This window comes from Chrysochloris asiatica, unplaced genomic scaffold (genome assembly GCF_000296735.1).
Source record: "Chrysochloris asiatica unplaced genomic scaffold, ChrAsi1.0 scaffold00314, whole genome shotgun sequence".
Lineage (NCBI taxonomy): Eukaryota > Metazoa > Chordata > Mammalia > Afrosoricida > Chrysochloridae > Chrysochloris > Chrysochloris asiatica.
The window spans coordinates 1,317,666-1,343,891 of NW_006408832.1; the positions used below are offsets into that span (position 1 = coordinate 1,317,666).

A 26,226-nucleotide genomic window follows, 5' to 3' on the forward strand; every position below is an offset into this window, starting at 1 on the left:
ACCTGACAACAACAGCAATACATGGACCTCACCAGATGGAACACACAGTAATCAAATTGACTATATCTGTGGGAAAAGACAGTGGAAAAGCTTGGCATTATTAGTCAAAACAAAGTCAGAGGCTGAGAGCAGAACAGATCATCAATTTAGAGACAATCTCAAAACATAAGCCATCAGATTAGACGCTAATGTCCACAGATGGAAAGAGTATGACAACAAGAACATTGTACAGAAGTAAAGCAAAGGGTTGTTCAAAAGACCAAAATGGATGTCAGAGAGTTCTGAAAGTTGCTCTCCAGTGTAGATATGCTAAAGCAAATGGGAGAAATGAGGAACTCAAAGAGTTCAACAGAACACATCAAAGGGGCAGCTCTAGAAGACAAAGTCAAGTCTTACATGAAATGTGCAAAGGCCTGGAGTTGCGAAACCAAAGGGAAGAACATGCTCAGTATTTCTCAAGCTGAAAGAACGGAAGAAAAAATTCAAGCCTTGATTTGCACTATTGAAGGATTCATGGGCAAACTACTGAAGGATGCAGAAAACATCAAAAGAAGATGGAAGGTGTACACAGAGTCACAGTAGTAACAAAAAGTAATGGTTAATGTTCAATCGTTTCCAGAGCTGATGGTCCTGAAGGAAGAGATCTAAGTTGCACTGAAGGCGCTGGTGAAAACAAGACTCCAGGAATTGAGGGGACACAAACAGACACCTTTCAACACACAGATGTGGCAATGGAGGCAATCACTCATCTATGCCCAGAAATTTGGTAGACTGCTAGCTGGCCAATCAGTTGAAACAGATCCATATTTGTGTTTATTCCAAAAAGAGGTAACCCAACTGAACAGGGAAATTATCAGACAATAGTATCAATATCACATGCAAGGAAAATTTTCCTGAAGATAATTCAAAAGTGGCTGCAACAGTCCATCGACAGAATCAGCAGCAATTTGAGCTAGATTCAGAAGAGGACATGGAACAAGGGCTATCATTGCTGATGTCGGGTGGATCCTGGCTGAAAGCAGAGAATAACAGAAAGATATTTTATTTACCTGTGCTTTATTGACTATGCAAAGGCTTTTGATTGTGTGGCTCACGAGAAGCTAAGGATAAGGAACGCTGTGACGAATGGGTACCCAGAACACTTCACTGTGCTCATGAGGAACCTGTCATAGACCAAGCTGCACTTGTTAGAACACACCAAGGACAATGAATGCTTTAAGATCAGGAGAGGTGTGAACAAAGTCGTTTGAACTGCAAGGCTGGCGGTTCAAGCTCACCAGCCGCTCCTTGGAAACCCTATACAGGGCGTTACTATGAGTCAGAACCAACCTGACAACCCTTAAGTACCACAATATTCAATCTGTACGATGAAAAACAATCCGAGAAGCTGGATTATAGGAAGAAGAAAGTGGCATCAGATTCACTGGAGGAAGAATCATTAAGAACCTGAGATATGCGGATGACACCACTTCGCTTGCTGGAAGCAAAAAACTCTTGAACTATTTACTGATGAAAATCCAAGGTGCACAAGCCTTCAGTATGGGCTGCCCCTCAAAGTCAAGAAAATGAAAATCCTCACAAATGGACCAATAATTATCATAGGCAGTTACCAGGGGTGGGAGCGAAAGGATAGTAATTCCCTGGTTAGAGGGCAGATGCGTGTTAACTTGGGTGATGGGGAAGGAAATATATAACAATACTATATATTGGAATAAAACAAGAAAGATGTAAAATTTTGTTGTAGGAAAAAAACTAAAATAAAAAATTACACAGAGAAAGACAGAGTTGTCAATTTCACTTCACTTGGCTCCACCACCAATGCTCATGGAAGCAGCATTCAGGAAAGCAAACACTTTGCACTGGGCACTGCTGCAAAGACCTCTTTGAAGTGTTCAAAAACAAAGATGTCAGCTTGAGGACCAAGGTCTACCTGACCCAAATTCATGGTACTTTCAACTGCTTCATATGCATGTAAGGGTTGGACAAGGAATAAGGAAAACCACAGACTTGATGCATTTGAGTTTTGATGTTGGGGAAGAACACTGTTATACCATGGACAAAGAAATCTGCCTTCGAAGAAGCACAGCCAGAACGCTCCTTAGACGCAAGCATGCTGAGACTCTTGTCTGTCATTCTTTGAACAGATTGTCAGGAGGGTTCAATCCCCAGAAAAGGACATCATGCTTGGTAAAAGAGAAGGTCAGCAAAAAAAAAGTTAGAGCCCCACCCCCCACCGTCCCATGAGATGGGCTGACACAGTGGCGGCAACAGTGGACTCAAACAGGACAAGAGTTGTGAGAAGGGCCCAGGACTGGGAAATGTTGTGTTGTGTTGTGCACATTAGTCACTATGACTCACAACCAACTCGATGGCACCTAACAACAAAAAAGAAAACGGATCTCAGATTGAGTCAAAGACAGAATGATAACATAAATTAACATGAAACGGATAAATGAAAATAAAACTATAGATGGGATGAAAGAGTTATTCCGTGTTGACAATTTCCAGGATCACTCATACATCTTACAGGATGGTCTTAAACATAAATTATCACAGGCATGCAAGAGGAGATGGGCAGATGAGAACCACAGCAAGAGACTCACGTTAAGGTTCTTAGAAACCAACAGAGCCAGCGGTGGAAATGAGTTAGCAAACAGATCTGCTGACTAGGAGGAACTGAGGGAGACTAGGTCTCAAGGGGACAAAGAACAATGTAACCAACCAGTAGAGAGGATACATTCTCTTCCAACAACAATGAAACAGTCCCCAAAACGGATCAAACAGCAGGAATACTGTTGGGCCTCAAAGCAGCAAAATTACAAAGTAATTCCTAACATTTAGCGGCCCCGCCCCAATCTACCCTCTTGGAAAAGTATCAAATGTATGTCCTGGTACTTGGAATCCCAGTGAGGTGATACAGCACTTAGAAATGAGCCGTAGTCACTTGCTGGAACATGTGAAGCTGACCCCGGTACGGCCACAGAGCTGGACAAGGGCAGTCAAGCTGCAGGTGGCAGGAAGCAAGACACTGCCAATGAACGTCCACTTCCATGGGCCGGGGCCAGAATAGCAGCAGCAACGTAACCAGGGAGAGCAGAGACAACAGGGTTAAAAGCCGGTCTTTCGGAAAGACGGAGCTCCTGACAAATTTAGGGCAATCTGACCAAGGGAAGTAGAGAGCGAAGCTGCCTGTTTTGGGCTGATGTTGAGGGTGAAGGAGGTGGTCAAATCCTTGATCACAGCACTGCTGACAAGACTAGAGTTGGAAAACTGGATCCCTGGTACTTAACTAAGGCTGTTCTTCCTCGAGTATGGATTTGGGAAGGGAGGATTATCAAGATTTTTGTGATCATGGTTGGTACACTAAGGGGCTATGGACACAAGGGTTTTCAGTGACTCCCATATCCAAGACGGGGTTCACTGAATGCTTCGGTAAGAGTCCCACTGTGGAACACTGGCCCAAGTGAAAGACACAGGACAGGACAATATTTACCAGAGAGAGAAAACAGACAGAAGATTACTAATGTCAATGAGTAAAGATTATCTTGTTGTTGTTAGGTGTCATGGAGCCGGTACCCACTCATAGCGACCCTATGCACAACAGAAGGAACACTGCTCAATCTAGAAACCCCTTTTTAAAAAAGGACTGCTCAGGAGTTCCCGGGTCGTACAGCTAGCCTGCTCAGTTGGTGACTGAAATGTTGAGGGTTTGAGTCCAGCCAGGGGTGCCTCAGAAGGCCTGCTTCCACAAAGTCAGCCATCAAAACCCTAAGAAGCAGTTTTACTCTGATACACATGGGGTCGGAGGAACACATGGGGTCGGAATAGACTACGGCAACTGACTGACCCTAACCCAAACCAGCACCTTTTACTCAAAACCACCACCACCACTTAACAGCACAATCAGAAGTACCCAGAACCACAGATGAGGCGCGTTCTACTCCTTATCGGTACAGATACAATGATATGAAGTAAAAAGCACAGAAAATCGTCTGAAACACACCAGATACCAAATAGCAACAACCAACCAAGTGGGAGGTGGGTGAGAAACGGGAGTCTGCGCAGTCTCGGCCTGTTGCTCTCCACAGTGCTGTACGTTTATAAAGGAGACAGCAGCCACTGGTGGTCAGGAGTTCACTTGAGGCCAACCCTCAACACTGGGGAGAAAGTCGCCCTGGGTCTCTTCTAACAGCTTACCTCTTGTTGATTCCTGTGCACATAAAGCCTTCATCACTCAGGGTGACTTGTGGGACAAGGCAGAGAGGTTACCCACTGCAAAGGGTAAGCAGCTACCCAGGGACCACCTACTGAACAGTCCAACCTGCCCCTGCCCCTGCCAGTGTGACCCACTCCCTACTGGAACTGGCCTTTCCAGCCCAGATGGAAGCAGAACCAGGTGATCCAGGGGGAGCTTGTTAAAATGTAGATTCGATTGAGTACAATGGGGGAAGGGGGGCAAAGTAAGGTGCCCTGTGGCACTGTGCTGTGGATCAGGCGCTGGGCTGCTAAACACAAGGTCAGCAGTTCAAACCTGCCAGTGCTCCAAGGGAGACCCATGCTTCCCTCAAGAACACAAAGCCCAGGACAGGGTTGCTGAAGTCGGAAGTGACCGACAATGGGCAGTGGGGTTAAGTACTCTCACGTGGATTCTGACTCCCAGTGACCCTGGAAGAGCTTTCTGAGGAACGGCTGGTGAGCTTGAACTGCGTACCTTACGGTTCAAACGGACTTTGCAGTCCAACACATTAACCTGCAGCGCCCCAAGTGGGTGGGGTGGTGGGTGAAAATACCAATTCTTAGCAAGGGATCAAGCAGGAAAGATCTGGTTCAAGGCTCTGGAAACACTGCCTTCTCCCCCCAAATCCCAGGTCCAGACCCCTCTGGCAGCCTGTCCACTCTCACCCAGGAAGCACCCCAGAGCCCACCTCACAGAGAGTAGGGTGGTCCTAGCGGGGGCGGGGGAGGGGGCAGACAGCAGCACAGAGCAGAGAGAGCAGGGGCTCAGGCCCCGGGCACTGACCAGAGCTGGGCAGCAGTAGGCCGTTGAGGTGTGGGGAGCTGGCCCGCTGCAGCTCGTCCAGCTTCTCCCGTAACTTGCGCAGCTGGCTGTCGGAGCGGCTGACCCTCTGACGCAGACTCTTCAGTTCCCCGTTCTTCTTCTCCACCTGCTCACGCAGGCAGCACACCTGGCTCTTGCTGGGCCGAGAGGAAAAGCAATAGGAATGCAGCGAATCGATGAGCCTGCAGGCCCCGGAGGCCGACAGGATGACCTCGTTGATGGACATGGCGCTGGGCACAGCCTCGGCGGCTGGCTGCGGGGTGACATCCGCTGGGGGCGCTGAGGGGCTTGGGGAGGACTTCTGCGGTGTGGCCGTGAGCGACGAGCTTGGGGGGCTGTGGGCTGAGCCTTTGTCAGGTCCGGGGCTGCTGCTGCTGGCGCTTGGCTCCACGTCCCTCCTGGGCCTCTTGCGGTCCCCGGGCTCCTTGGGGGCAGGCGGTCTCTCCCGGGAATGCCGGGAGGAGAAGCTGTACGAGTGGAGGGAGCCAATGAACCTGCAGGGCCCGGAGCCGGGGGGGCTGAAGTCGTCCACAGACATGGAGCTCTTCTCCTCCTGCTCATCCAGGGCATCGGCCTCACACTGGGTGCCCGGCCTGGCAGCAGCCCCGCTGTCTCCTAAAGGTCTCTCCAGAGATGCCTGCCCCTGGGCTGGACCAAGGCATTCGAGGTCAGCCCTGGCCGAGGCGGCCTCCCGCCCAGTCACCTGCTTCGGCTTCTTGGGCTCCAGCTTGGCCGCTGGGTCTTCGTTGGAGGACAGAGAGGCGCCTGCGCGCCCTTTCACGGCCCCTGGGGCTTTGTTGCGCTCCTTCCTACGGGTGCTGCCATGGCCTGTGACGCCCCGCTTTTCAGCCAGATGGAAGATGGAGGGCACTGCGGTGGGCTTGAGCAGTCGGTGCTGATCTTCCAGCCGGCGGGAGAAGCTGTCTTTGGTGAAGTGCTCACTGCAGAGGAAGGAGTACTTGGTGGGGGTCCAGTTGTCCCTCTGAACAGCTTTGAGCCATTGGAGTAAGCGCTTGGAATCCTTCAGGGGAAACCTGCCGGGAAAAGCGCAGTGTCAGGATGACCAACGGTCAACAAGAGCACAGCAGCCCACCCTGTGGCTGGTGCCCACCCATCCTACAGACCCCTACGGTTTAAGTCCCACTGTCTGCCCTTATGACGAAGGCGGATGGGTAGATATCCTAGGGGCACAAAACACTAGCGCAGACACAGGAAGCCCAGCTTCGGCCTTGATAGGTCCTACCCTGCCAGTGTGCCCAGCATGCCAGGCTTGGGGCTAAAGCCAGGGTCACCACCCAAACGGGGGTACTCGCCACAGGAGTGCCCTGCCCCTCCTCAAGGGCCCCAGGCACAGGCAGCCCCGGCTGCTTGGTCAGAGGAGAACGGATACAGCGGGGTCAGCACTCATTCATTCTGCTCCTTGACTGAATCCAAAGTGCTATGAACAATGTTGAGCAGCAGCTTCTCTCAGGTCCCCCACATCTGAACCACTTCCTCCATATTTAAGGAGCCCTCGGGTGCTAACTGAAAGGCCAGCAGTTCAAACCAACCAGCTACGCTGAAGGGAGGAAGAAATGGTGCACTGTTTCCAGAAGGCTCTCAGGCCTTGGAAGTAGTTCTGCTGTGACCAACAGGACCGCTCTGGGTCAGAACCGATTCGAGGGCAGTGCTTCTCCAAGACTGGTCTCGGCACCACTCCCTCCACTCCCAAGGCCAGGAAACACCCTTCGCCTCGGAGTGTGCGTGGTTTTCATCAACAGTTGTTGTTGTTACGTGCCGTGGAGTCGGTTCCGACTCATAGCGACCCTGTAAAGGGTTTCGGAGGTTGTCAATCTTTACGGGAGCAAAAGTCTCATCTTTCTCCCGCGGAACAGCTGGTAGATTCGAACTGCTGACCTTAAGGATCGCAGCCCGATTCGTAACCACTACGCCAGCAGAGCTCCAGTTCACCAACCGTAACGACAAGGAAAGCAGCATCCAGGGAAACGGTGGCCGAGCCCTGAAACCAGCGGCTGTTCCCTTTCAATAAGCACCAAGGTAAAGACTAAATCGCACACAGAATTACGTTTTGGAAACTTCAAAGCCGCTGCGGCGCATAAAACAAAACCAACTCGTTTTTAAAGTCCTGCAGGAGCCAGGGGTCCCGAGGCCGCCCAGGTGAGCGGTGGGAAGGAGGCCCGGCAGGTGCTGGCAGGTAGGCCTTCCCGGAGCCGGGCCGCCTACTCCCGGTGGTCCCGGTGGTCCCGGGCCGCACCCCACGCCGCGGGCCTCCAGGAGCCCTGTGGGCGTGTCCACGCACCAAGTGTCCACACCGAGGGCCACTGACCACTGGGCGGGTCGCACGGAAATACCGCGACCACGACCCCAACGGAGGTCGGGCCGGGGGTCTCCGCGCAGGGACTCGCGGTGGACGGTCCGCCAGGTCGGGCACCAGGGGTCGCGGTGATCGAGCCGGGGGAGGGGGCGCTGCGGGTGGACGGCGGGTCCGCGCGGCCCGGAGACCCGGCCGGCCAAGGTCACGCGGCGCTGCAGCCCGCTGACTCACGCGGCGGGCCGCGAGGCCCCGCACGGCGCGCGCTGGGGCCCGGGCCTCAGTTTCCCCGCGGGGGCGTGGCCGGGCCGCGGGAGCTCACCTGTGGAAGGAGACGGCGCGCTTCTCCCCCTTGCCCTGACGGTTGGAGCAGTTCACGGCCGCGCAGCAGATCACCATCTCGGACCCGGACGCTGTCGCCGGCCGCCGCGAGGCCCCGGCCCTCGCTCCGAGCCGCCCGCGGACCGCCCTGAGGGAGGGACGCGGCGCGGGACGTGGAGCCGGCGCGGCGGCGTCCTCCGTACGGCAAGATGGTGGCGCGCAGCCTGGAACCGACAACTGCGCCGCGTCTGCGGCCCCTCGGCGCCCTCGGGTAAGTTGCCGAGGGCGACGGAGTCGGAAGCGCGTCGGAGCGTCTGGCGGGTGAGCGAAGGCTCCGTCCCCGGGACGGGGCGATTCCGTACGGCGACATGGGCGCGCCGGAGCCCGTCCGTACAGCAAGATGGCCGCACAGGCCGGAGCTCCGCTGTCGAGGCCGGCCAGCTCCCTGAGCGGCGCGACGCGGAGCGGACCGTTCAGCAGGTTCTTTGGTCTCCTGGACTTCTCCCTGTGGTCCCGTGAACGAGTGAGGTGTTGTGTGCGGCGCGCAGAGAGCTGAGAGACGGCTCAGGTCGCTCTCACATTGGTATCGCCCCGCAATGCGTCCCCACGCAGCCTGGTCAGGGCTCGAACGACGGCCTGGGCCGTACGCCAAGATGGCGGCGCCCGGCGCGTCCTTCCGGTCCCTGCCGGATTCTCGCGTCGCCTGCCCGACGCTGGGTCCCGATTGGCCCCGGAGGCGCCCCGTCGCCGCGTCGCGCTGCGGGCCCGTCGGAGCGACGCCGCCAAGGGTCAGTCGGCGGCCGGAGAGGGAAGATGGACGCAGGTGAGGAATTGCCCGGTGCCGAGACCCCGTGGGAGGCAGGCACCCGCCTTGCCACTCGGTCTCCGCTCCGAAGCCGCCGCCCGGGGGCCGCGCCGCCCGGGCCACTTAGCTCTCCCTCCGGCGACCTGCCCGGCGCGGCCTGGGCTCCGGGCCGCGGGGACGCTGACGCCGCCCCCTCTGTCACGCCGGGGCCGGGGGCACCTAGGTGGCCGCCTGACTTGCTTGTCGTCAGAGCCGTTGGGGTCGTTGTGTGAGGCGTGGGGAGGAGACCCTGCCTACCTTGTGCGGCCGGGTGCTTTGGGGCCTGGGGTGGTCCCGAGCCATCGCTCTCGGCCTCCGCCCACCGGCCGTGCTGGGCTGCAGCGGCTGTGAGTGAGGCCGGGACTCACACCCCGGCCCCGCGGAGCTGGACCTGTGCCGCGGCTCCTACGTTCGGGGCGCCCGGAGGGGCTTGGTGAAGGTGGCTGCTGGGGCCGGCTGGTAGAAGGTGGACGTTTGGCTGCGGGGATGGATGTCGGGAGTCCAACTGGGACTCCCCATTGTCGGGGGCACGGGGACTGCACTAGAGGGTCGCCGTTGGGCTGCGAGGCCAGCCCCGGGGAGGCGTCACCCGATGGCAGGCGGCAGGACAGCGGGTGAGGAAGATGGACGTGTCGGCTTCGCACTGAAGCGGGCTGGACAGCTGAAGAGGGCAGCACGTTAGCTGTCCGGGCTGAAAGGCAAGCGGCAGGGGCAGCCCTGGTTGGAGCCGAGTCGTCAGAAGCGTGGTGGACACGGGTCTGGTGTGCGGGGTGGGCAGAAGCTGGGTCCCCGCGGCTGTGTCCACGCTGCTGGCCCTGCCGTCAGCCCCGGGGGGATTGAAATGCAAACCCATCCTCGCAAGCACGGTGCTCGAAAGGGACTGGCTCTCTTCTCACCTCGTGATGTCCAGTAGAGGACGTGGGCACAGCCCAGAGGCCATGCCTGTCAAGCCAGGTGCCGCAGGGGACAGCCCCTCAAAGAAGAGGACCCCATGTGGGGCGGGTGGAGCCGCCGCATTCATTTCCCCGAGACGGGAGTGAGTGTCACTGAGGGGACAAGCACAAGTGGGCTTGAGTGTGGGCCATCTGTAGCTGATGGGAAAGAGAAGGGGGCTCCATCGGGTCTCCTGGGGGGCTGGCGGAGCCTCGCTGAGCAGAGGGGGGACAAGGTGGGGTGGCGTGGGTGGTCCTCCAGCAGCTATAGGAGGTTGAGGGGTGGGAGGGGGCTCGGTGGGCCAGGGAGCCCACCTTCCTTGGATTCTCCTCGGCGGAGAGGGCGGCGGGGCTGCTGCCTGTCTGGGTGATGTCTTTGAGGCTCCCTCCCAGACGCCTCTGGTCACCCTGTGGGCTGCTTCCCTCTGAAGCTGGCGTCCTGGCCTGTAAAGTGCTGCCCCTCCCAGGCCTCCTGACTGCACCATTAGCGTCCTTCCTTTCCTGCTTGGCCTGTTCACGGTCTTTGGTCTTTATTGTTGTTACTCGGCCTCATCTCGGCGGTAGCACTCTGGCTGTCCCGGGAGTGTCTCCCACAGCTCGCCTGTGTCCCTAGTTCTGTCCTGGCAGCAGTAGTGTCCACCTCCAAGAAGGCTGCCTGAAAGCCAGGCCCTTGAGTCTGCACGGTAACCTAGTGTGGAGGGCACAGGAAGGCAGTGGCTTATGGAGGCTGCGGGTGACCAGGGGAGGCAGCAGAGACATCACGGTGTCGGAAGTGCCCCATACTCCAGCTCCTTGGAAGGACAGCCGTGCCTTTCAGTTCTTTCCAGCTTGTGCACGTGGCGGGGAGAGAAGGCCTGGACAGGGTGGGTGTTTACTCAAGGGTCTGTGTGGACCGTACTGTGTGCAGACAGCTGAGCTTAGAGCCGAGCAGCTGGATGTTACCACACATTCAACTCAGGCCCTGCCCAGCCCTGCCTGCCTTTGTGCCAGCCACTGTGCCCAGCCTTCACTTGATGGTCAAGGATGCCCATTGACCCAGGCCCCTCCTGCTGGCCCAGTGAATGTACTTCACAGATGGACCCAAGGCCTCGTCTGTCCCCTGAAGATCAGGGGACTGGCCCGGGGCAGGTGTCACACCTGCTCGTAGGGAGAGGCCTTCTTGCCAAGGAGGTTTCTGGTGGCTCTTAGTGAGGATCACGGTATCCACGTGTTCCTGTTTTGGTTAAGTGGTGTCAAGTCACTTCCGACTCATAGTGACCCTGTATGGGCTTTCCGAGGAGTGGCTAGTGGATTTGAACCGCTGACCTTGTGGTTGACGGTCTAGTACTTACTTATCCTACTGTGCCACACCAGGACACCTCCTTATAATCCGCATGTCACTTTTACCAAAAAGTGGAGCTCTGTTAGAAATCAGAGTGGGAGACACTCAGATTTTCTCCAGTGACAAGAAGTGCGCCTCGGGGGCTTGTCAGAGGGGTCGGAGAGACGGCCCTCTTCTCTAGGAACAATTGGAGGAGGAGCTCCGAGGTCGGGAGGGCTGCCGAAACCAGGACAGGAGGCGCTGGCTTCTTCCCAGCATGCATTTGGGGCCTCTGACTTTCCCACCAGGAATAGCTCAGGCGTCCCCTTCAGTTAGTGTACCCCCAACTATAGAATCACATGGGGGGGGGGGCAGACAGACGCAGAGCCGTTAGAGTGCCCCACCCTGCCTGCTTCACGTGCTTGGCACACAAACACACTTCCGTCTTATTTTTGTCCTTCAGGTGTTAAATGTGTTCAGTCTAAAATGGCCAAGTGCTCAAATGTGGTGGTTTGTTAGCACATGTGTCCTCTGGTGCTGACCTCTAGGCTCAGAAAAGTAGAGGGCCCCGGCCCCACCCACGTTGTGGATGTCTGGTGCGTGTCTCCCTCCGGAATCCAGGGAAATGTCATGAATCTGACCGATGTGTGTCTGCTTCCAGCTACTCTGACCTACGACACTCTCAGGTTTGCCGACTTTGAAGATTTCCCCGAGACCTCGGAGCCAGTTTGGATCCTGGGAAGAAAATACAGCGTGTTCACAGGTGCCTGCTCTGTCAGGGGACTCTGTACTGGCCTTCAGGGTCTGTGGGGGCTCAAGTAGAATTCCCACCTTCCATGGGGGGAGGCCTGGCCAGGACACCTCATGTGAAGCCACCAGCTGCCTGCTGTGATGCTGAACAACCAGAGTAAGAGAGCCTAGGAATAAAGGTCTGGCAAACTGAAACGCTGGGGGTCAGAGTGGTCCCAGTACACATGGGCGTGGACGTGGAGCTTAGCTCTTCTGTAAAATGGGATGTGCATATGTTTTCTTCTCCACATCTCTAGAAAAGGATGAGATCTTGTCTGACGTGGCCTCAAGACTGTGGTTTACGTACAGGAAAAACTTCCCAGCCATCGGTAAGGACCCTGTCTTGGTGTGACAGGTAACAGTGTCAGTGTCTCAGGAAGGAGAACCAGGGACATCTGTAGGTTTGGCTCCTGTGTATGAGATGCCCAGCACTTTCCTGACCCTCACAGCAGCCCCGGCTCAGCAGGCCAGCCGGGTCTCCATGCAGGACGATGCTTGTTCCCAGGCCCAGGAGGCGGGATGGGAACCCTCTGTGGAAGCCACACAGTGGCATGTCACTGGCTCTGATGTGGCTCTGGGTTGGTCCGGCCCCAATCATGTCTGTGAACCACCCGACCATGCACGTCTCTTGTCACCATGGCAGGGGGGACAGGCCCCACGTCGGACACAGGCTGGGGCTGTATGCTGCGCTGTGGACAGATGATCTTCGCCCAGGCTCTGCTGTGCCGGCACCTGGGCCGAGGTGAGTTCTAAGGGCCCTCCTTACACCGCCGATCCTGCTGTCTGGGGAGTCGGCTGGCTTGGGGACACTTGGTATCCCTAGTCTGTAAGTGGGAGGCCAAGACGTGTGTGTTCCTCCCACAGACTGGAGGTGGGCTCGGCGCAGGAGGCAGCCGGACAGCTACTTCAGTGTCCTCCACGCCTTCCTGGACAGGAAGGACAGTTACTACTCCATCCACCAGATAGGTGAGCAGCGGCTGTGAGCGTGGGGGTGAGGGTGGCCTGTGAAGACGAACACCCCCTTCCCCGGCTGGCTTCTGCTCTAGGGCCCTTCATTTCCTCCCTCTCCTCCTGCTACAGCTGGGAGGGAGGGCCAGTGGGCAGCGCTGACCTCTTTCTGTCTCTGCAGCGCAAATGGGAGTTGGTGAGGGCAAGTCTATCGGCCAGTGGTACGGCCCCAACACCGTCGCCCAAGTCCTCAAGTAGGTGCCACTGTCCCCCCGGGGGGGCTGGGCCGGGCGGCCTTTCGGCACTGGTCCCCTCCCTGGGGACAACCCTCCCTCTCTACTCTTCTTCCTGGCCAGCCTTCTGCCTCCTTCCCTCTCCCAAGCCCCATCTAGTCCTGAGATGGCTTCTCAGCCCCCCATGTCCTTGCTCCCTTACCCCGGAGGCCCACTCCTTGTCCGAGTGTGTCCTCACTCAGGGCTTCTGAAACCTCACTCCTGCCTCCTGGATGCTCCCCACAGCCCCTACCCTGTGCTTTCAGAGTCCTCCCCCAGCCCCCAGCAGCACTGCCCCTCACTGCACGGTTGCCGCCGCCCTGTGTGTTGGCCGTGGGGCTGACCGCTGTGTGGTTTCCCACAGGAAACTAGCTGTGTTTGACACGTGGAGCTCCCTGGCCGTCCACATCGCCATGGACAACACGGTGGTCATGGACGAAATCAGTTAAGTCGCCAAGATTCCAGGAGAAATCGCAGGTCATGGAACTCGGGAGGAACCAGGGTGGACCTGTGAGCCCCTCCGACACAGGACTGGGGGTAGGGGATGTCACTTGTACCTAGTCCCACAGGGACACCAGGAGGAAAGCTATTTGGGGAGTTGGAAGCTGTTTCTGACAGAGACTTGAGGCTGGGCAGGGCCCCTAGGGGCTGCCTGGCTTGCTGTCCGAGTACCTCGTCTGGAGAAGCAAGGGAGGAAGCCAAAGTGTTGGCCACTCTTGCTGAGGAGGGCCCGGGCCTAGCACCTGCCTCCACTGTAGCTGGTGGGCCCGTGGGGCCTTGTTTTCCACGTCTGGAGAGTTCTCACGCTGCCACGTGTGCATCTCTGTTCACTGTAACCACGGCAACAGGTGTCTGGACTCCTCTCTCTGGGGAGTGGACCTCAGGGTTCCCACTTTCCAAAGGGCACTGTGTCTGAGAGCATGGACATGTCTCCACACAGGACGGCTATGCCGGAGCAGCCCTCCCTGCACCACGGCCGCAGCCCACTCTGCTGACCCCAGCCCACACTGCAATGGGCTGCCAGGCGCAGGCGCAGCGGCCCCGTGGAGACCCCTGGTGCTGCTCATCCCACTGCGCCTGGGGCTCACAGACATCAACGAGGCCTACGTGGAGACGCTCAAGGTGGGGCTGTTTCTGACCCCACCCCAGCCCTGGTGCCCACGGGAGAGCCCGGAGCTCAGGCCAGTGGGGAGCATGGCTGTCCCCGGCCCAGACAGACCGTAGTTGAGATGAGCTGGAGAACCAAGGGTGGCATTTCCTTCTGAGGGGCTGTCACTGTGGCCTCCCCTGTCCTCGTCATGCTTTCGGGGCTCTAGGAGACCCCCTGGATCTAGCTGCCTTCCTGCCCCAGCCCTGACTCCTGGGGACCCGCCTTTCTGCTCTCTCGCCTGTCTTCCCAATGCCCTGTGCTGTTCTCAGTGACCTTGTTCCCACAGCACTGCTTCCGGGCACCCCAGTCCTTGGGCGTGATCGGAGGGAAACCCAACAGTGCCCACTACTTCATCGGCTACGTCGGTGAGTGGCTGCAGAGATGGCCCCCGCTGAGGGTCTGCTGGCCACCAGTGGCCATGGACAGGCCTGACCCCGTCCTGGTTTGCAGGTGAGGAGCTCATTTACCTGGACCCGCACACCACTCAGCCTGCCGTGGAGCTCGTGGATCCCTGCAGCATCCCCGACGAGAGTTTCCACTGCCAGCACCCACCCTGCCGCATGAACATCGCTGAGCTGGACCCGTCCATTGCCGTGGTAGGCCTGTGTCCAGTGACTCTCGTGTGAGGCTGCCCCCCATCTGCCCTGAGCTGGGGGACCCTGCCGTCTCTCCAGTCAGCAGGTGTAATGACTGCCTGCCTTGTACGCAGTCCCCCTCGAGTCGGCTGTGGCAGAGGGGGGTGGTCACGTGATGGAAGAAGTCGGGAAGCGGGACACCCACCCCCAGCCAGAGGAGGAGTGTCCACCTTGGACACCCCCCCAAGGTGTCAGGAGTTGGCCGTGCCCTGGGAGGGAGCCGGGTTTTAGGTGCTCACCTGTGTCCATGCGCTTGTGGACATTGTGCTGTCCCAGGGCTTTTTCTGCAAGACCGAGGAAGACTTCGACGACTGGTGCCAGCAAGTCAAGAAGGTTTGTGGTTGGCTGGACTCTATGCTCACTGACCGCGGGGCTGGGGGATCACCGTTCGAGGTGGCACTGGTGGTGGTGGCTGGCTGGGCCCTGACAGGCCGTCTCCCATCTCCCTCAGCTGCCGCTGCTGTCAGGCGCCCTGCCCATGTTCGAGCTGGTGGAACAGCAGCCCTCACACCTGGCCTGCCCTGACGTCCTGAACCTCTCTCTGGGTGAGTGTTTCCACAGGCTTCCCTGTGTCCACACCCTGGGCCCTGCTCCCTTCTGCTCTGTGCTGGATGCGTGTGGGCACAGTGACTCCCATCAGGAAGGAGCGGGCCAGCAGACCTTGTACACAGACATGGTGAGCACGTAGCTTGGCACCTTATAAACTCTCCCTCCTTGTACCGGGAGTTGTGCTGACTTGTGCCCACCACGCTCCTGCTTGTCTCTCCACGTCCATTCTGGGGTCCGGGGCCCCTCTAGCTTGTCCTCAGCACCCTGCACTGTTGGAGGCTCCAGGTCAGACCAGCATTGCCCTGTCTCTTCTAGATGCTTCCGACGTAGAACGACTGGAAAGGTTCTTTGACTCAGAAGATGAAGAATTTGAAATCTTGTCCCTTTGAGGACCAGGGTTGGGATGGACTCGGCTGGCCCTCAGGGGCCTAGTGCCCACATTTCCTCCATCCCAGCCTGCCCACCTGCTGAGGGTGAGAGCTGGGTCCGGCGCTCGAGTCAGGAGCCTTCAGCCAGTACCCTCGCAGGCCAGCCCAGTGCCCCTGGCTGAGGCCGCGGGTGCAGCCGCAGAACAGAGCTGGTGGCCACACTCCCGGAAGCTTCTCCTCCCGACACTGCCAGCTCTGCATTTGCCCACCGGCTTTCTTCCGCGTCCTCCTGGCGACTTGCTCGGGAATTAAAGTCCTGTTTGAAGTGACTCCACCCGGACATGGATTTATGTTGGGTGTGACCCACACCAGTGTCCTGGAGCCTGCTCTGACACATCACTAAGGCTACCTCAGCAAGGCCGGAGGGTTCGCCTTGTGAGGGTGGGGGCGGGCACCCTGACAGGGCCAGCTGTTTGCCTGGGGTGGCACAAGGGCTGCATTCCGGGGAAGGGACCAGTAGAATGCCCCCGTCCTGTGTCCTCAGAGCCACCTTCCCAGGTCACTGCAGGTTACAGTGACCTGGGGCCTCTGACAGAAGACAGATGAGCTATGCCTATCCCCGCCTCAGGGCCAGGCTGACCCCCTCCACACACAGCCTGTCTCAGAGGAGCCCCATTTCCAGCCCTGCCCTAAGTCCTGTAGGATCCACCACTGTGGTTGCTCATGAGGGGACAAGGGGGCACCCCCTGGTCTGAGTGAGCAGATGATGCCCAGGTCTGTCGCTTTCCTTGCCCTTAACCGCAGACATTTCTCGGGGAAGGAGGGTAGAGGGGGCCGGTTCCATTGTCGCTGCTCTTCTGGAAACCAGGCCTGCTGCTGGAGTGGGCGGCAAGTGGCGGGGGACAGGGGGGCCCCTGGACAAGCAAGGCAACCGAGGGAGAGTTGGGTCTCCTGTGGGAATTTTTTTTTTTAATGACAGGCTTACTGAGGAGAATGGTGTTCATTCTTGGTAGTATAGTTTGCAATTCTTAATGGCAAATAAGAACAGTTTCGGTAGAAAACAATCAGCGTGTCTTGATTCTTTTCTTGAATGTATATGGCGCTGTAAGAGACGCAGTGGACCACAAGGTCAGCAGTTGACACTCACCAGCTGCTCCTTGGAATCCCTGTACAGGGTCACTACGCTGGAACCAACTACACGGCACTACACAGGATGATTTCCAGATAAAAACAAAACTGGATGTTTTATGAGGTCACGTCACAAAAGTTCTGAGGAAACCTGAGTGATGTGTGTGCTGAGGAACAGGTGGCTGCAGACCCACACCAGAACTGTCCACCCCCCAGGGATGACAGTGTAGGAGAGCAGGCGGCATGTGAGCTGCACTGGGATGGGGGAAGAAGAGCCCTGGAGGCCTGGCAGGGTGGGCTCTCACCACACCCTTGGCATGGATGGAGACTGGGGAAGGATGGACCGCACCAGGTGACGCCAAAATGGGCAGCTTTAGCAAGAATTGACTACTTAATAAAAATATCCCTGTAGTTAGTTAGAACAAAAACATTTCATAAGCCCAGCTTAGGTCTTAATACACCACAGAGCTGAAACTCTCTTTCCTTTTGAAGCTTCTAATGTGCTCTGGTCACAACTGTCATTGTTAGTGAATTCCAATGAGGCTTCAAGTCATGGCCATGTGTGCACAAGCGACAAGCACTGTGCAGCTGATTCGGTCCAATTTTCCAGTGTTTTATATACGATACTGTGGTAACTTCTAGTTGGGAACCTCTATCACTTTTTTGAGAATGAAAAGGTTTCTACTTAGTTACTAGTTAATACAATAAAACAACTTTGTTTTTAGTATTCATATCTAAGAAATACTTCATTTAAGTAATTTACAATTATATTACTGATTACAATTGATATTTCAAAGGATTCTGCCTGGTCTGGTAATGGGGGATGGATGGGCCACCATGTGTTTCCACACTGAGATGGAAGGAGGCTCGTTGGGAGCGTGAGATACCGTTTCCAAACTGGGATGGGAGGAGGCGCCTGGGGGCTGGGCAGGTGACACCAGCCCCAGTGACACCCCTGATCTGAGGCAGAAGGCTGCTTCCTTATGGAAATTCCCTATCGCCCTCAGCTGCAGGAGCTGAAGAGCCCAAGATCAGCAGTATGGCAGGTCGCCGGTTCAAGCAAAAGAGCCAGTGGTCACATGACAAGCCAGATGCAGGATCAGAGCGAAAGCAAGTTTTGTCCATGTAGCCCATCTATAGGAAGCAGACCACACCAAGGAAACCCTTTGAAATGACTGGCTGCTAACAGCATACCTCATCGTGGAAGTGATCACGTGACATCTCCTGACAGAGGCAATCACCTCCATCAGATGTGACGGAGGTCTCCTCATGGGGAATCGCTGTCATACTGTCACATTACTGCGAAAACGGGCCCAGGCAAGTTGAACACACAACTATCATACCCACCATGCCACCAGGGCTCAAGTAAGGGACACACAAGATCTGATGACACCCATTTCCATATGTGCCCACGTCCGATTGCTCACCATAGATAAGCAAGTGTGCCCCTTCTGCAATGTACCCGCTTACCCAGTGACCTGGCCCTGCCTCTGCCCTCCACATAGCAGCCTCTGTGATGGGAGGGTCATCCACAGGACCTGCATGAGGACACCACACCTGAGGGAGCAGGCCAGGGGCCAACGAAGGCTGGGGCTCCTGGGGAATGAGCACGGCTGGCTTGGGAATGTGATCTCAAAAAAGGCTGCCCTGGGCCCCCTCCTCACACCTTCTACCTTCCCTGGACCCCCTCTTCACACCTTCTACCTGCCCTGGGCCCCTCCTCACACCTTCTACCTGCCCTGGGCCCCCTCCTCACCCCTTCTGCCTGCCCTGGGCCCCCTCCTCATACCTTCTGCCTGCCCTGGGCCCCCTCCTCACCCCTTCCTTCTGCCCTGGGCCCCCTCCTCACCCCTTCTGCCTGCCCTGGGCCCCCTCCTCACACCTTCTGCCTGCCCTGGGCCCCTCCTCACACCTTCTACCTTCCCTGGATCCCCTCCTCACCCCTTCCTTCTGCCCTGGGTCCCCTCCTCACACCTTCTGCCTGCCCTGGGCCCCCTCCTCACACATTCTGCCTGCCCTGGGCCCCCACCTCACACCTTCTACCTGCCCTGGGCCCCCTCCTCACACCTTCTACCTGCCCTGGGCCCCCTCCTTACCCCTTCCTTCTGCCCTGGGCCCCCTCCCCACACCTTCCTTCTGCTCTGGGCCCCTCCTTACCCCTTCCTTCTGCCCTGGGCCCCCTCCTCACCACTTCCTTCTGCCCTGGGCCCCTCCTCACCCCTTCTGCATGCCCCTGCATTCCTGGTAGATACTCACAGCCCATTTCCAGATCCAGTGAACCTTTGTCCTCCTCCACTGCCTTGGGTGTGGGAAAGGGCGGTGTTGCTTGCCCCCTCCCCTCTGCGGCCTTCCCCTGGCTCCCCAACATCGCTGAGTCTCATCTTAAACCATCTTTCCTGACCCCAGGGCAGCCACTCTGCGTCATGGTTCGCTGAAGGTAGGGTGGCCTGGTCATCCCTCCTGGCACAGCTATGCCAAGCAGCAGCCTGGTCCTATCTGCTGACCACTACCTACCACAGTCCCATGGGGGCCCTGCTCACCCTCCCTGTCCCACATCCCACATCCTTGGTCTCACCCCAGCCCTTCCTCCTCTGTCCAGAACCTCCACCAGGTGGCTCCAGTAGCCATTGGTGCCCACGGCCCTCACAGGTGGTTGGGACTCGCAGTGGCAGCTGAAGCAAAGGACCAGCAACAGGACACACAAGCCTCGAGGTGGGAAAAGAGTTTCCAGCCAGACTGCAGCAGGCAATGCCCTGCAGACAAACAATCAGCCCCCTGGGCAGGACACAAGGACACTCAGCCCGCTTTGTGTCCACACCTCCCTTGGCTACAAGCAGACGGCTGCTGCCCAGCCCTGCAGGCCAGGAGGTGTCCTCTGAGGCCCAGGCAGCCCCGGCTGCAGACAGAACAGTCATCCCTGTCATGGCGGCCGGAGCCCGGCGCTGCTCTGAGCTGCACTCTTCACATGATGGAACAGCTGCTCCCAGGACCAGGCCTGAGACACGGGAGTGTCTGGGCCTAGGCTGGGAGCAGCTTTCCCCAGACACGGTTCCGAGATGCACTGAGCTAGCTGAGCGCCACCTGAGGTGACCATGGTGAAAGGGCTCACACGTGGCTCCCGCTGAGTTCCAGACAAATACAGGTTTATTAGGGTCTCCGGGAAAACGGGTGGAAAAGTAAGCACAGGCACCCGACCTCACCCACGCTCTTGTCCTACTGCCCCCCTACCCACAGCCGAGTCCACCTGTCTCCTCTGCCGGCGCACACGTGTGGGTGGTCACTGGAGTCGTGGCAGGTCTCAGCTCCTCAGCAGAAAGGCAGGCACGGGGCCCCTACATCCATAGGCGGCCCAATGGTCTGTGTGCAGCATCCTGAATGGTGGCCTCAGACAGGGCGCAGATCTCCTCGTGGACATCCTCAATGCTCCTGGAGGCATCCACGGTCTGCTCTCACCAGCACAACAGGGAGAAGAGCTTGTTAGCTCCTTGGGGAGAGGCCCAACTGGACCTCCACCCTGAGCCTGCACAAGAGTGAGGACCCTCTGGCTTCTACAAAGTACCACCCACCAGTCATCTCAGGGTTGCCATGGATACTGTCTGATGAGACCAAGCAAGCTTGGGTCTAGACCTTCAGTTCTTGGGCTGGAGAGCACACAGGAAGAGGCCGGACCCCACAGCCCCAGGGAGAGGGGAGGAAGAGTTCATTTATAACCTGTCTGGGCACCCCACCTGCCGAGCCAACAGGTCTTAGGAAGCTCAGCCCACAACAGTGTGAGGCAGGCCTAGGGCCAAACACAAGCAACCTGGAGAAAAAAGGTGGCGGGACACCCCCACAGGGCCTCCCTGGGCAGAAGCCAAGTGCCCAACACAGAACGTTCCCTGCAGTGCCAGGAGCTGTCCACATGGCGACCGATGATGCCCAGAGCCTCACCTTCCAGTCCAGGCTCGGTTCCTGCATGAGCTGCTGGAAGCAGCGCAGGGCACTCTCCTGGAAGGCCTTATCCTCATAGCGCTCCTGGCCAAACCCACCGCGCCGCATGGCGTCCACCAGCTGCAGCTGCAGGAACAGGACCAGGTCCGGTCTGGGGAGGCCCACGTCCGGCTGCTTGCACCACTCCAGGGAGAAGTTCTGTTGGGGGAATTCACACTCAGAGGCAGGCAGCATGCTGGCTTTTGTCATAAAAGGGAACAAGTGAGCACTTGTGGAAGGTACAAGCAGAGAAAAGGCACAGTAGGGACCCTTCCATGTTTTAACTGGAGATCTGAAAGGTCTGCTCTTGCTCACATTTTAAAAAGACAACTTTGGAATATAACCAGAGAATGCATCTGTATCAAAAAGAAATAGTCAATGTTCAACCATTTCAAGAAGTAGCACATGATCAAGAGCCAATGAAAACCAAAAGGCAAGGACACGCTCAGCATTTCTCAAGCTGAAAGAACTGAAAAAAAATCCAAGCTTCAACTTGCAATATTGAAGCATTCTATGAGCAAAATACTGACTGGTACAGAAAGCATCAAACGAAGATTGCTCCTGCATTGCTGCTGGGACTGCAAACTGGTCCAACCACTCTAGAAAGCAGTATGGCACTTCCTCAGAAGGTTGGAAATACAAATAAAATACCTTATGATCCAGCAATTCCTCTACTTGGTATTTACCCACAAGAAATATGAGCCATAACATGAGAAGATATATGCACACCAATGTTCACAGAAGCATTATATACAATAGGAAAGTGTCTATCAACTGAAGAATGGATAAACAAACTGTGGTACATACACACAATGGAATATTATGCTACCTTGAAGAATAACAAGGAAGCTGCATGCCACAGCACAACATGGATGAACCTTGAGGACATTCTGCTGAGTGAAATGAGTCAGTCACAAAAGGAGAAATACTGCATAGGACCACTGCTGTGAATTTTACACAATTTACACTTGTTTATTCTTTCAAAAAAAAAATGTTTTTTATCTTCTTCTAGTCACGTTCTGATCATCAAACCATCAAACTTAGGTCAAATGGGTGCTATCTACAAGTGTGGGTGTTCTTGTGCATCGCCCCTCACTGCATATCAGCTGGACGCTTCACTCTCCACTATAGTCCTCTATGGCTACGTCACTGACTCTGGGCCATAGAGTCCCCAGGTCTTGCCACCCTAACCCTAAAAAAAAAAAATTTTTTTTGAAAGAATAGACAAGTGTAAATTGCTACAATTTGATGAACTTGACCTATACTTACGGATTTAGTAACTCAAAATATCAACTGAGAGAGAAGGAATCTTCATTTCAAGTATCAATGCTATCTCCTCTGTATACAGGGTAGATAGAGACGGGCAATTTAGACATTGGCTACCTAAAACGGAAGGGCTATAAAGGCAAGAAGTGACTGGCTTACAAGTTTTCCAGAGGGAGTTTAGTTTCAGATTATTCAGGGGAAGGCAGAACGCCTACTGAATAGTTTTCATCTTGTGTAGACGGATCCGGTGAAAGGAGATGAGGATAAGATTCTTACGATTCAATAGTAACTGTTATCATGACTAATTGTGACTGTCACAATTGTAAAGTTAGAAGTTTTGTAACAAAAAGGAGGAGTAGTTAATCTTAGGAGTTCTGGTGTGGCGCTGTGGGTTAACGTGCCAGACTGCAAAGCTGTTTGAACTGCAAGGTCAGCAGTTCAAGCTCACCAGCTCCTCCTCGGAAACCCTATACAGGGTCGCTATGGGTCGGAACTGACTCAACAGCATTTCACAACAACAACAAGTTAATCTTATAGTCCAGGCACAGAGAATCCTAGGACCATCACGGGAGAAGAGCACGAGCAGAATGTGGGACCCTATCCAGAGAAGCAGCGACGCCAGAGATAAAGGCAGAGATGAGGACATGGAGAGAGGGAGCAGCTGAGGACTCGAGACTCAGGGAAAGAGAAAGGTTGTGTGCTAGCAGCCAGGAGGCAGGCTTGCAGAATGTGCCCTTTGATTGTTTAAGTGGTTACATATTCTTGAGTTTTTTTGTACCCCCCTCCCCCCCAAAAAAAAATACCACACACAAAAAATAGAGGGAATAGAAGCAAATACTGTTGAATGATGATGCAGAGGAGATTGTAATCATTGGAATGAAACGAATGTAAAACTGATGTTCTCCCTTGTAAACTATCACTCAATTCACAATTTAAAAAAAAAGTTGGCTACTTAAAATTAAAATGTTCAAATCAATTAAAAAAAAAGAAAACTAAAAAAAACCAAGGCTGCAGAAACTGATGAAATACATTTTAAAACCTTTCAACAAACTGATGTGGCACTGGATGCACTGACTCATCCATGCCAAATGTGGAAGATAGCTACCTCGCCAACTGATGAGAAGAGATCCATATTTGTGCTTATTGCATAGGGAGGTGACCCAACGGAATGCAGAAATCAGACAGTATCATTAATATCAAATGCAAGTAAAATTCTGATAAAGATAATTAAATGTATGCAACCATACACTGACAGGAAATTGACAGATGTTCAAGCCGGATTCAGCTGAGGACATGGAATGAGGGATATCATTGCTGATGTCCGATGGATCTTTGCTGAAAGCAGAGAATATCAGAAAGATGCTTACCTGTGCTTCAATGACTACGAAAAGGCTTTCGATTATGTGGCTCATGACCAGTTATGGACAACATTGTGGAGAATGAGTATTCCAGAACACTTACTTGTGCTCATGAGAAACCTGTATATATAGACCAAGAGGCAGTTGTTCAAACAGAACAAGGAAACACTGAATGGTTTGAAATTAGGAAAGGTGTGCACCAGGGTAGTATTCTTACACTATACTTATTCAAATCTGTATGCTGAGGACATAACCCCAGAAGCTGGATTTTATGAAGGAAAATGTGGCATCAGGATTAGAGGAAGACTCATTAACAACTTAACCATATGCACATGATACAACTTTGCTTACTGCAAGCAAAGAGGAAAATACTTACTGATGAAGATTAAAAACCAGTCTTCGGTATGGGTTGCACTTCAATGTTACAAAAACAAAAGTCCTCACCACTGGACCAATAAATGACATTCATATAAATGGAGAAAAGATCTAAGTGGTCAAAGAGGCACTCCTTGTGTGCGTTGTAAACTGGACTCCAGTACACACTTGCACTGTTTGGTAACACCTCACATGGAGACCACTATAACTACTCGAGTGTGGGTCACTCAGCTCCCAGGTAAGCAAGCGACACAGGGGAACTGTGATGTGGACCCAGAATTCCAGGCAGAAGGGGCTCAGATTCCTGGGGTAGATGCACAGTGGAAAAATCCACTTGGCTCTACTCACCTCTTTAGCTGCAGTAAAGGCGACCCCAGAAAAGGCATACCGGTCCACAACAAGGGTGATACCCTGCTGCAACTTGTTTCTCATTAAAGGCCTGAAAAGCAGGATGCAGCGTCAGTGTCCCGGCTCCCCACCCCAAACAGCACACGTCAACAACACTGACAGGACACAGGAAAGAACTCCAGCGAAGGCACACGCAGCCTCTTCATACTGTTATTCAAGGCCCCCTTCATGAAAAATTCCTCCAGGCTGCAATGGCGCCAGGCAACTCACAAGAAACAGCTCATCAGGGGAGGGGCCCAGGCTATTTCCCAGCTGTGGGGGGTGGGAAGGCCTGGACTAACAGATACTGAGGAATCGCAGGAGAAAATTACCCACGAAGCAGTGCTGAACCAAAGAAGGCAAGTTAAATTCAGGCCTACTCTGCAAATTTGCCTGGGGACCCAGAGACTTCTGGGAGCCGGGCTGAGCACTGAGGCAGGTGGGGAGGGGACCTACACTTGCTCCCAGCGGTTGGCAGAGAACAGCAGGTGCACAGAGTGATCCTCCACTTCACTTTTTTTCTCCAAGTAGGAACTCAGAAGTTTGCCAATTTCTGTTGACCTTTCTGGAAAACAAAAAAATCATACACAAGTGAAGTGCAGCTTTCCATAGACACTAAGTAGGCCATTTGTGCTGACCCTCTCGTTTTAAATGTCTTAGCTTTGAGGTCAGCTTTACATGGCTAGACTAGCTCAGAGCTTTGCTGTGCACAGAAACCAGGGACTGGAAGTGCTTCGGAAAGGGGGGGTCAGTCCAGGAAAACAGTAATTAACTCAAAGGAAGCATTCATAAGGTGTGTGGATTCCGTTTGAAGATCAGAACCATTTCTTTTTTTTTAGTAACACGTGATTACTGAGATTATATTTTCATATGCATTTTTTCAAGGTCGTATTACTTTAAAAATGTTCCATAAAACCCCTCAGAGTCCAAGCAAAAAATCAAATCCACTGGTAGTAAGTCAATTCCAACTCACAGTAACCTGTCCAGGGCTTCAAAGACTGAAGTTAATAAGGAGATGGCTCATCTGTCTACAGAAGGGCTACTAGTGGGTTTGAACCACCGAACTTGTGGTTAGCACCCCAAAGGCTAATCCAAACAAATAAGAAACGCAGATTGTTAAGGCACAAGGGAAGGTCTGAGAATCTGAGATCTATTCATCCTCTTGATGTTGCTAGCAGTCTTGGAGTGGCACTGTTGAGTAAGCACTGGACTGCTAACCACAAGACTGGCAGCCGATTCTCGGAAACCTTATACAGGGTCGCTATGAGTCGGAATAGATTGGCCGGCACACCATTGCCCTCTGAAAGGGAAACGCGGTGGTACCATATGCTAAGCACTGGCCAGCCGCTGCAGGAGGAAGATGAGGCTTTCTGCTCCTGCAAAGACTTACGGGGTGACTAAGAGTCGGAACGCGCAGTTCATCACACCCACACAGAAGTTAGGAAATACAACACAAGCAGCGTGGCGCCCGAGTGCGTGGTGGAAGGCGGCTACGGTCACTGGGAGTCACAGCCCCTGGGGGCCGCAGCTCATCCGTCTTTCCATCCTGGGAGCCCCGTCCGTCCGTCTGTCCCGAGACCCAAGGTTCGGAGCGGCACCCACCCGGGAAGCGGAGCAGCTCCGCGCGATGACCGGCGGCACACAACGCGGCCACCAGCTTGCGGGCCTGCGTGCTCTTGCCCGCGCGGTCCACGCCCTCCAGCACAATCAGCGCCCCACGGCGGCCCGCCATCACGATTTCCCGCCACTACGCGCTCAGAGGGTCGCCGCTCGTGCGTCACCGCCGCGCGGAGCCTCCATTGGCCAGCGTCCTCGGCGCGCGCTGAAAATGGCTTGCTTTGACAGAGTGCATGACCCTCGGGGGCTACCGTCGTCAGGCCGCGAAAGGACGGAGCTGTGCGCCAGGGTGGAAGACCGGGTTTCGGGGAGGGTGGACTTGGGGTCGCTGCCCTCAGCAGAGGATGCGGCGAGGCGCCGGGAGTGCAGGCTGGCGACCCTGGGCGAGAGGGAGGTCGACGTGGGGTCGTGGCATGACGCTGCTTGTTACGTAGTTCCATGCGTGCGGTCGTGAGCGTGTACCGCTGTGGTCCGTTGCGGAGCGTGGCCCATGTCTTACCCCGTAGTGGACACCGGCCGCGTGACATCTAGGAACAGGATGAGGCTAGTGATTGCCATTATTCCTGAAGTCCACGTTGTTGTTGTTGTTGTTAAGTGCCGTCAAGTCGGTTCCGACCCATAGCGTTATCGAAAGGAAAAAGAGTGGGC

At 55.2% G+C, this 26,226-nt stretch overlaps 3 protein-coding genes across 3 annotated transcripts in view; 1 reads left to right on the forward strand and 2 right to left on the reverse strand.

Moving 5' to 3' along the window:
* The window catches only part of THAP4 (THAP domain containing 4), a 62,579-nt gene extending 54,810 nt beyond the window's left edge, over window positions 1–7,769 (reverse strand). The window contains exons 1-2 of the mRNA XM_006875215.1: window positions 7,693–7,769; window positions 5,021–6,093 (exon numbers count right to left, since the gene is read on the reverse strand). Of these exons, the coding sequence (XP_006875277.1) occupies window positions 5,021–6,093; window positions 7,693–7,769 (1,150 nt within the window). The remainder of the gene's footprint in view (window positions 1–5,020; window positions 6,094–7,692) is intronic.
* Window positions 7,770–8,422: 653 nt separating this feature from the next.
* Window positions 8,423–15,499, forward strand: ATG4B (autophagy related 4B, cysteine peptidase). The gene is made up of 13 exons (XM_006875216.1): window positions 8,423–8,514; window positions 11,429–11,530; window positions 11,814–11,885; window positions 12,200–12,298; window positions 12,421–12,522; window positions 12,686–12,758; window positions 13,141–13,220; window positions 13,717–13,898; window positions 14,213–14,291; window positions 14,377–14,522; window positions 14,838–14,894; window positions 15,013–15,106; window positions 15,426–15,499. Exons 1-13 carry the CDS (start codon window positions 8,505–8,507, stop codon window positions 15,497–15,499), a joined length of 1,170 nt encoding a protein of 389 aa, XP_006875278.1. The 5' UTR covers window positions 8,423–8,504.
* Window positions 15,500–19,938: 4,439 nt separating this feature from the next.
* Window positions 19,939–25,693, reverse strand: DTYMK (deoxythymidylate kinase (thymidylate kinase)). The gene is made up of 5 exons (XM_006875234.1): window positions 25,564–25,693; window positions 24,418–24,526; window positions 23,923–24,013; window positions 20,537–20,734; window positions 19,939–20,049 (listed from the first exon to the last, which is right to left on the reverse strand). The coding sequence occupies exons 1-5, from the start codon at window positions 25,691–25,693 to the stop codon at window positions 19,939–19,941; spliced, it is 639 nt and encodes a 212-aa protein (XP_006875296.1).
* Window positions 25,694–26,226: the final 533 nt, after the last annotated feature.

Bases quoted from the DNA above. Each gene is read 5' to 3' on its own strand.
- ATG4B (XM_006875216.1), top strand. The intron at 11,531-11,813 runs GTGCCTGCTCTG...CCACATCTCTAG, and splicing joins AAAATACAGCGTGTTCACAG to AAAAGGATGAGATCTTGTCT. The intron at 11,886-12,199 runs GTAAGGACCCTG...TCACCATGGCAG, and splicing joins GAAAAACTTCCCAGCCATCG to GGGGGACAGGCCCCACGTCG.
- DTYMK (XM_006875234.1), bottom strand. From the start codon at position 25,693: ATGGCGGGCCGCCGTGGGGCGCTGATTGTGCTGGAGGGCGTGGACCGC. The intron at 24,527-25,563 runs GTGGGTGCCGCT...TTTGTTTTCCAG, and splicing joins GGAGCTGCTCCGCTTCCCGG to AAAGGTCAACAGAAATTGGC. The intron at 24,014-24,417 runs GTAGGTCCCCTC...CCTGCTTTTCAG, and splicing joins GCCAACCGCTGGGAGCAAGT to GCCTTTAATGAGAAACAAGT.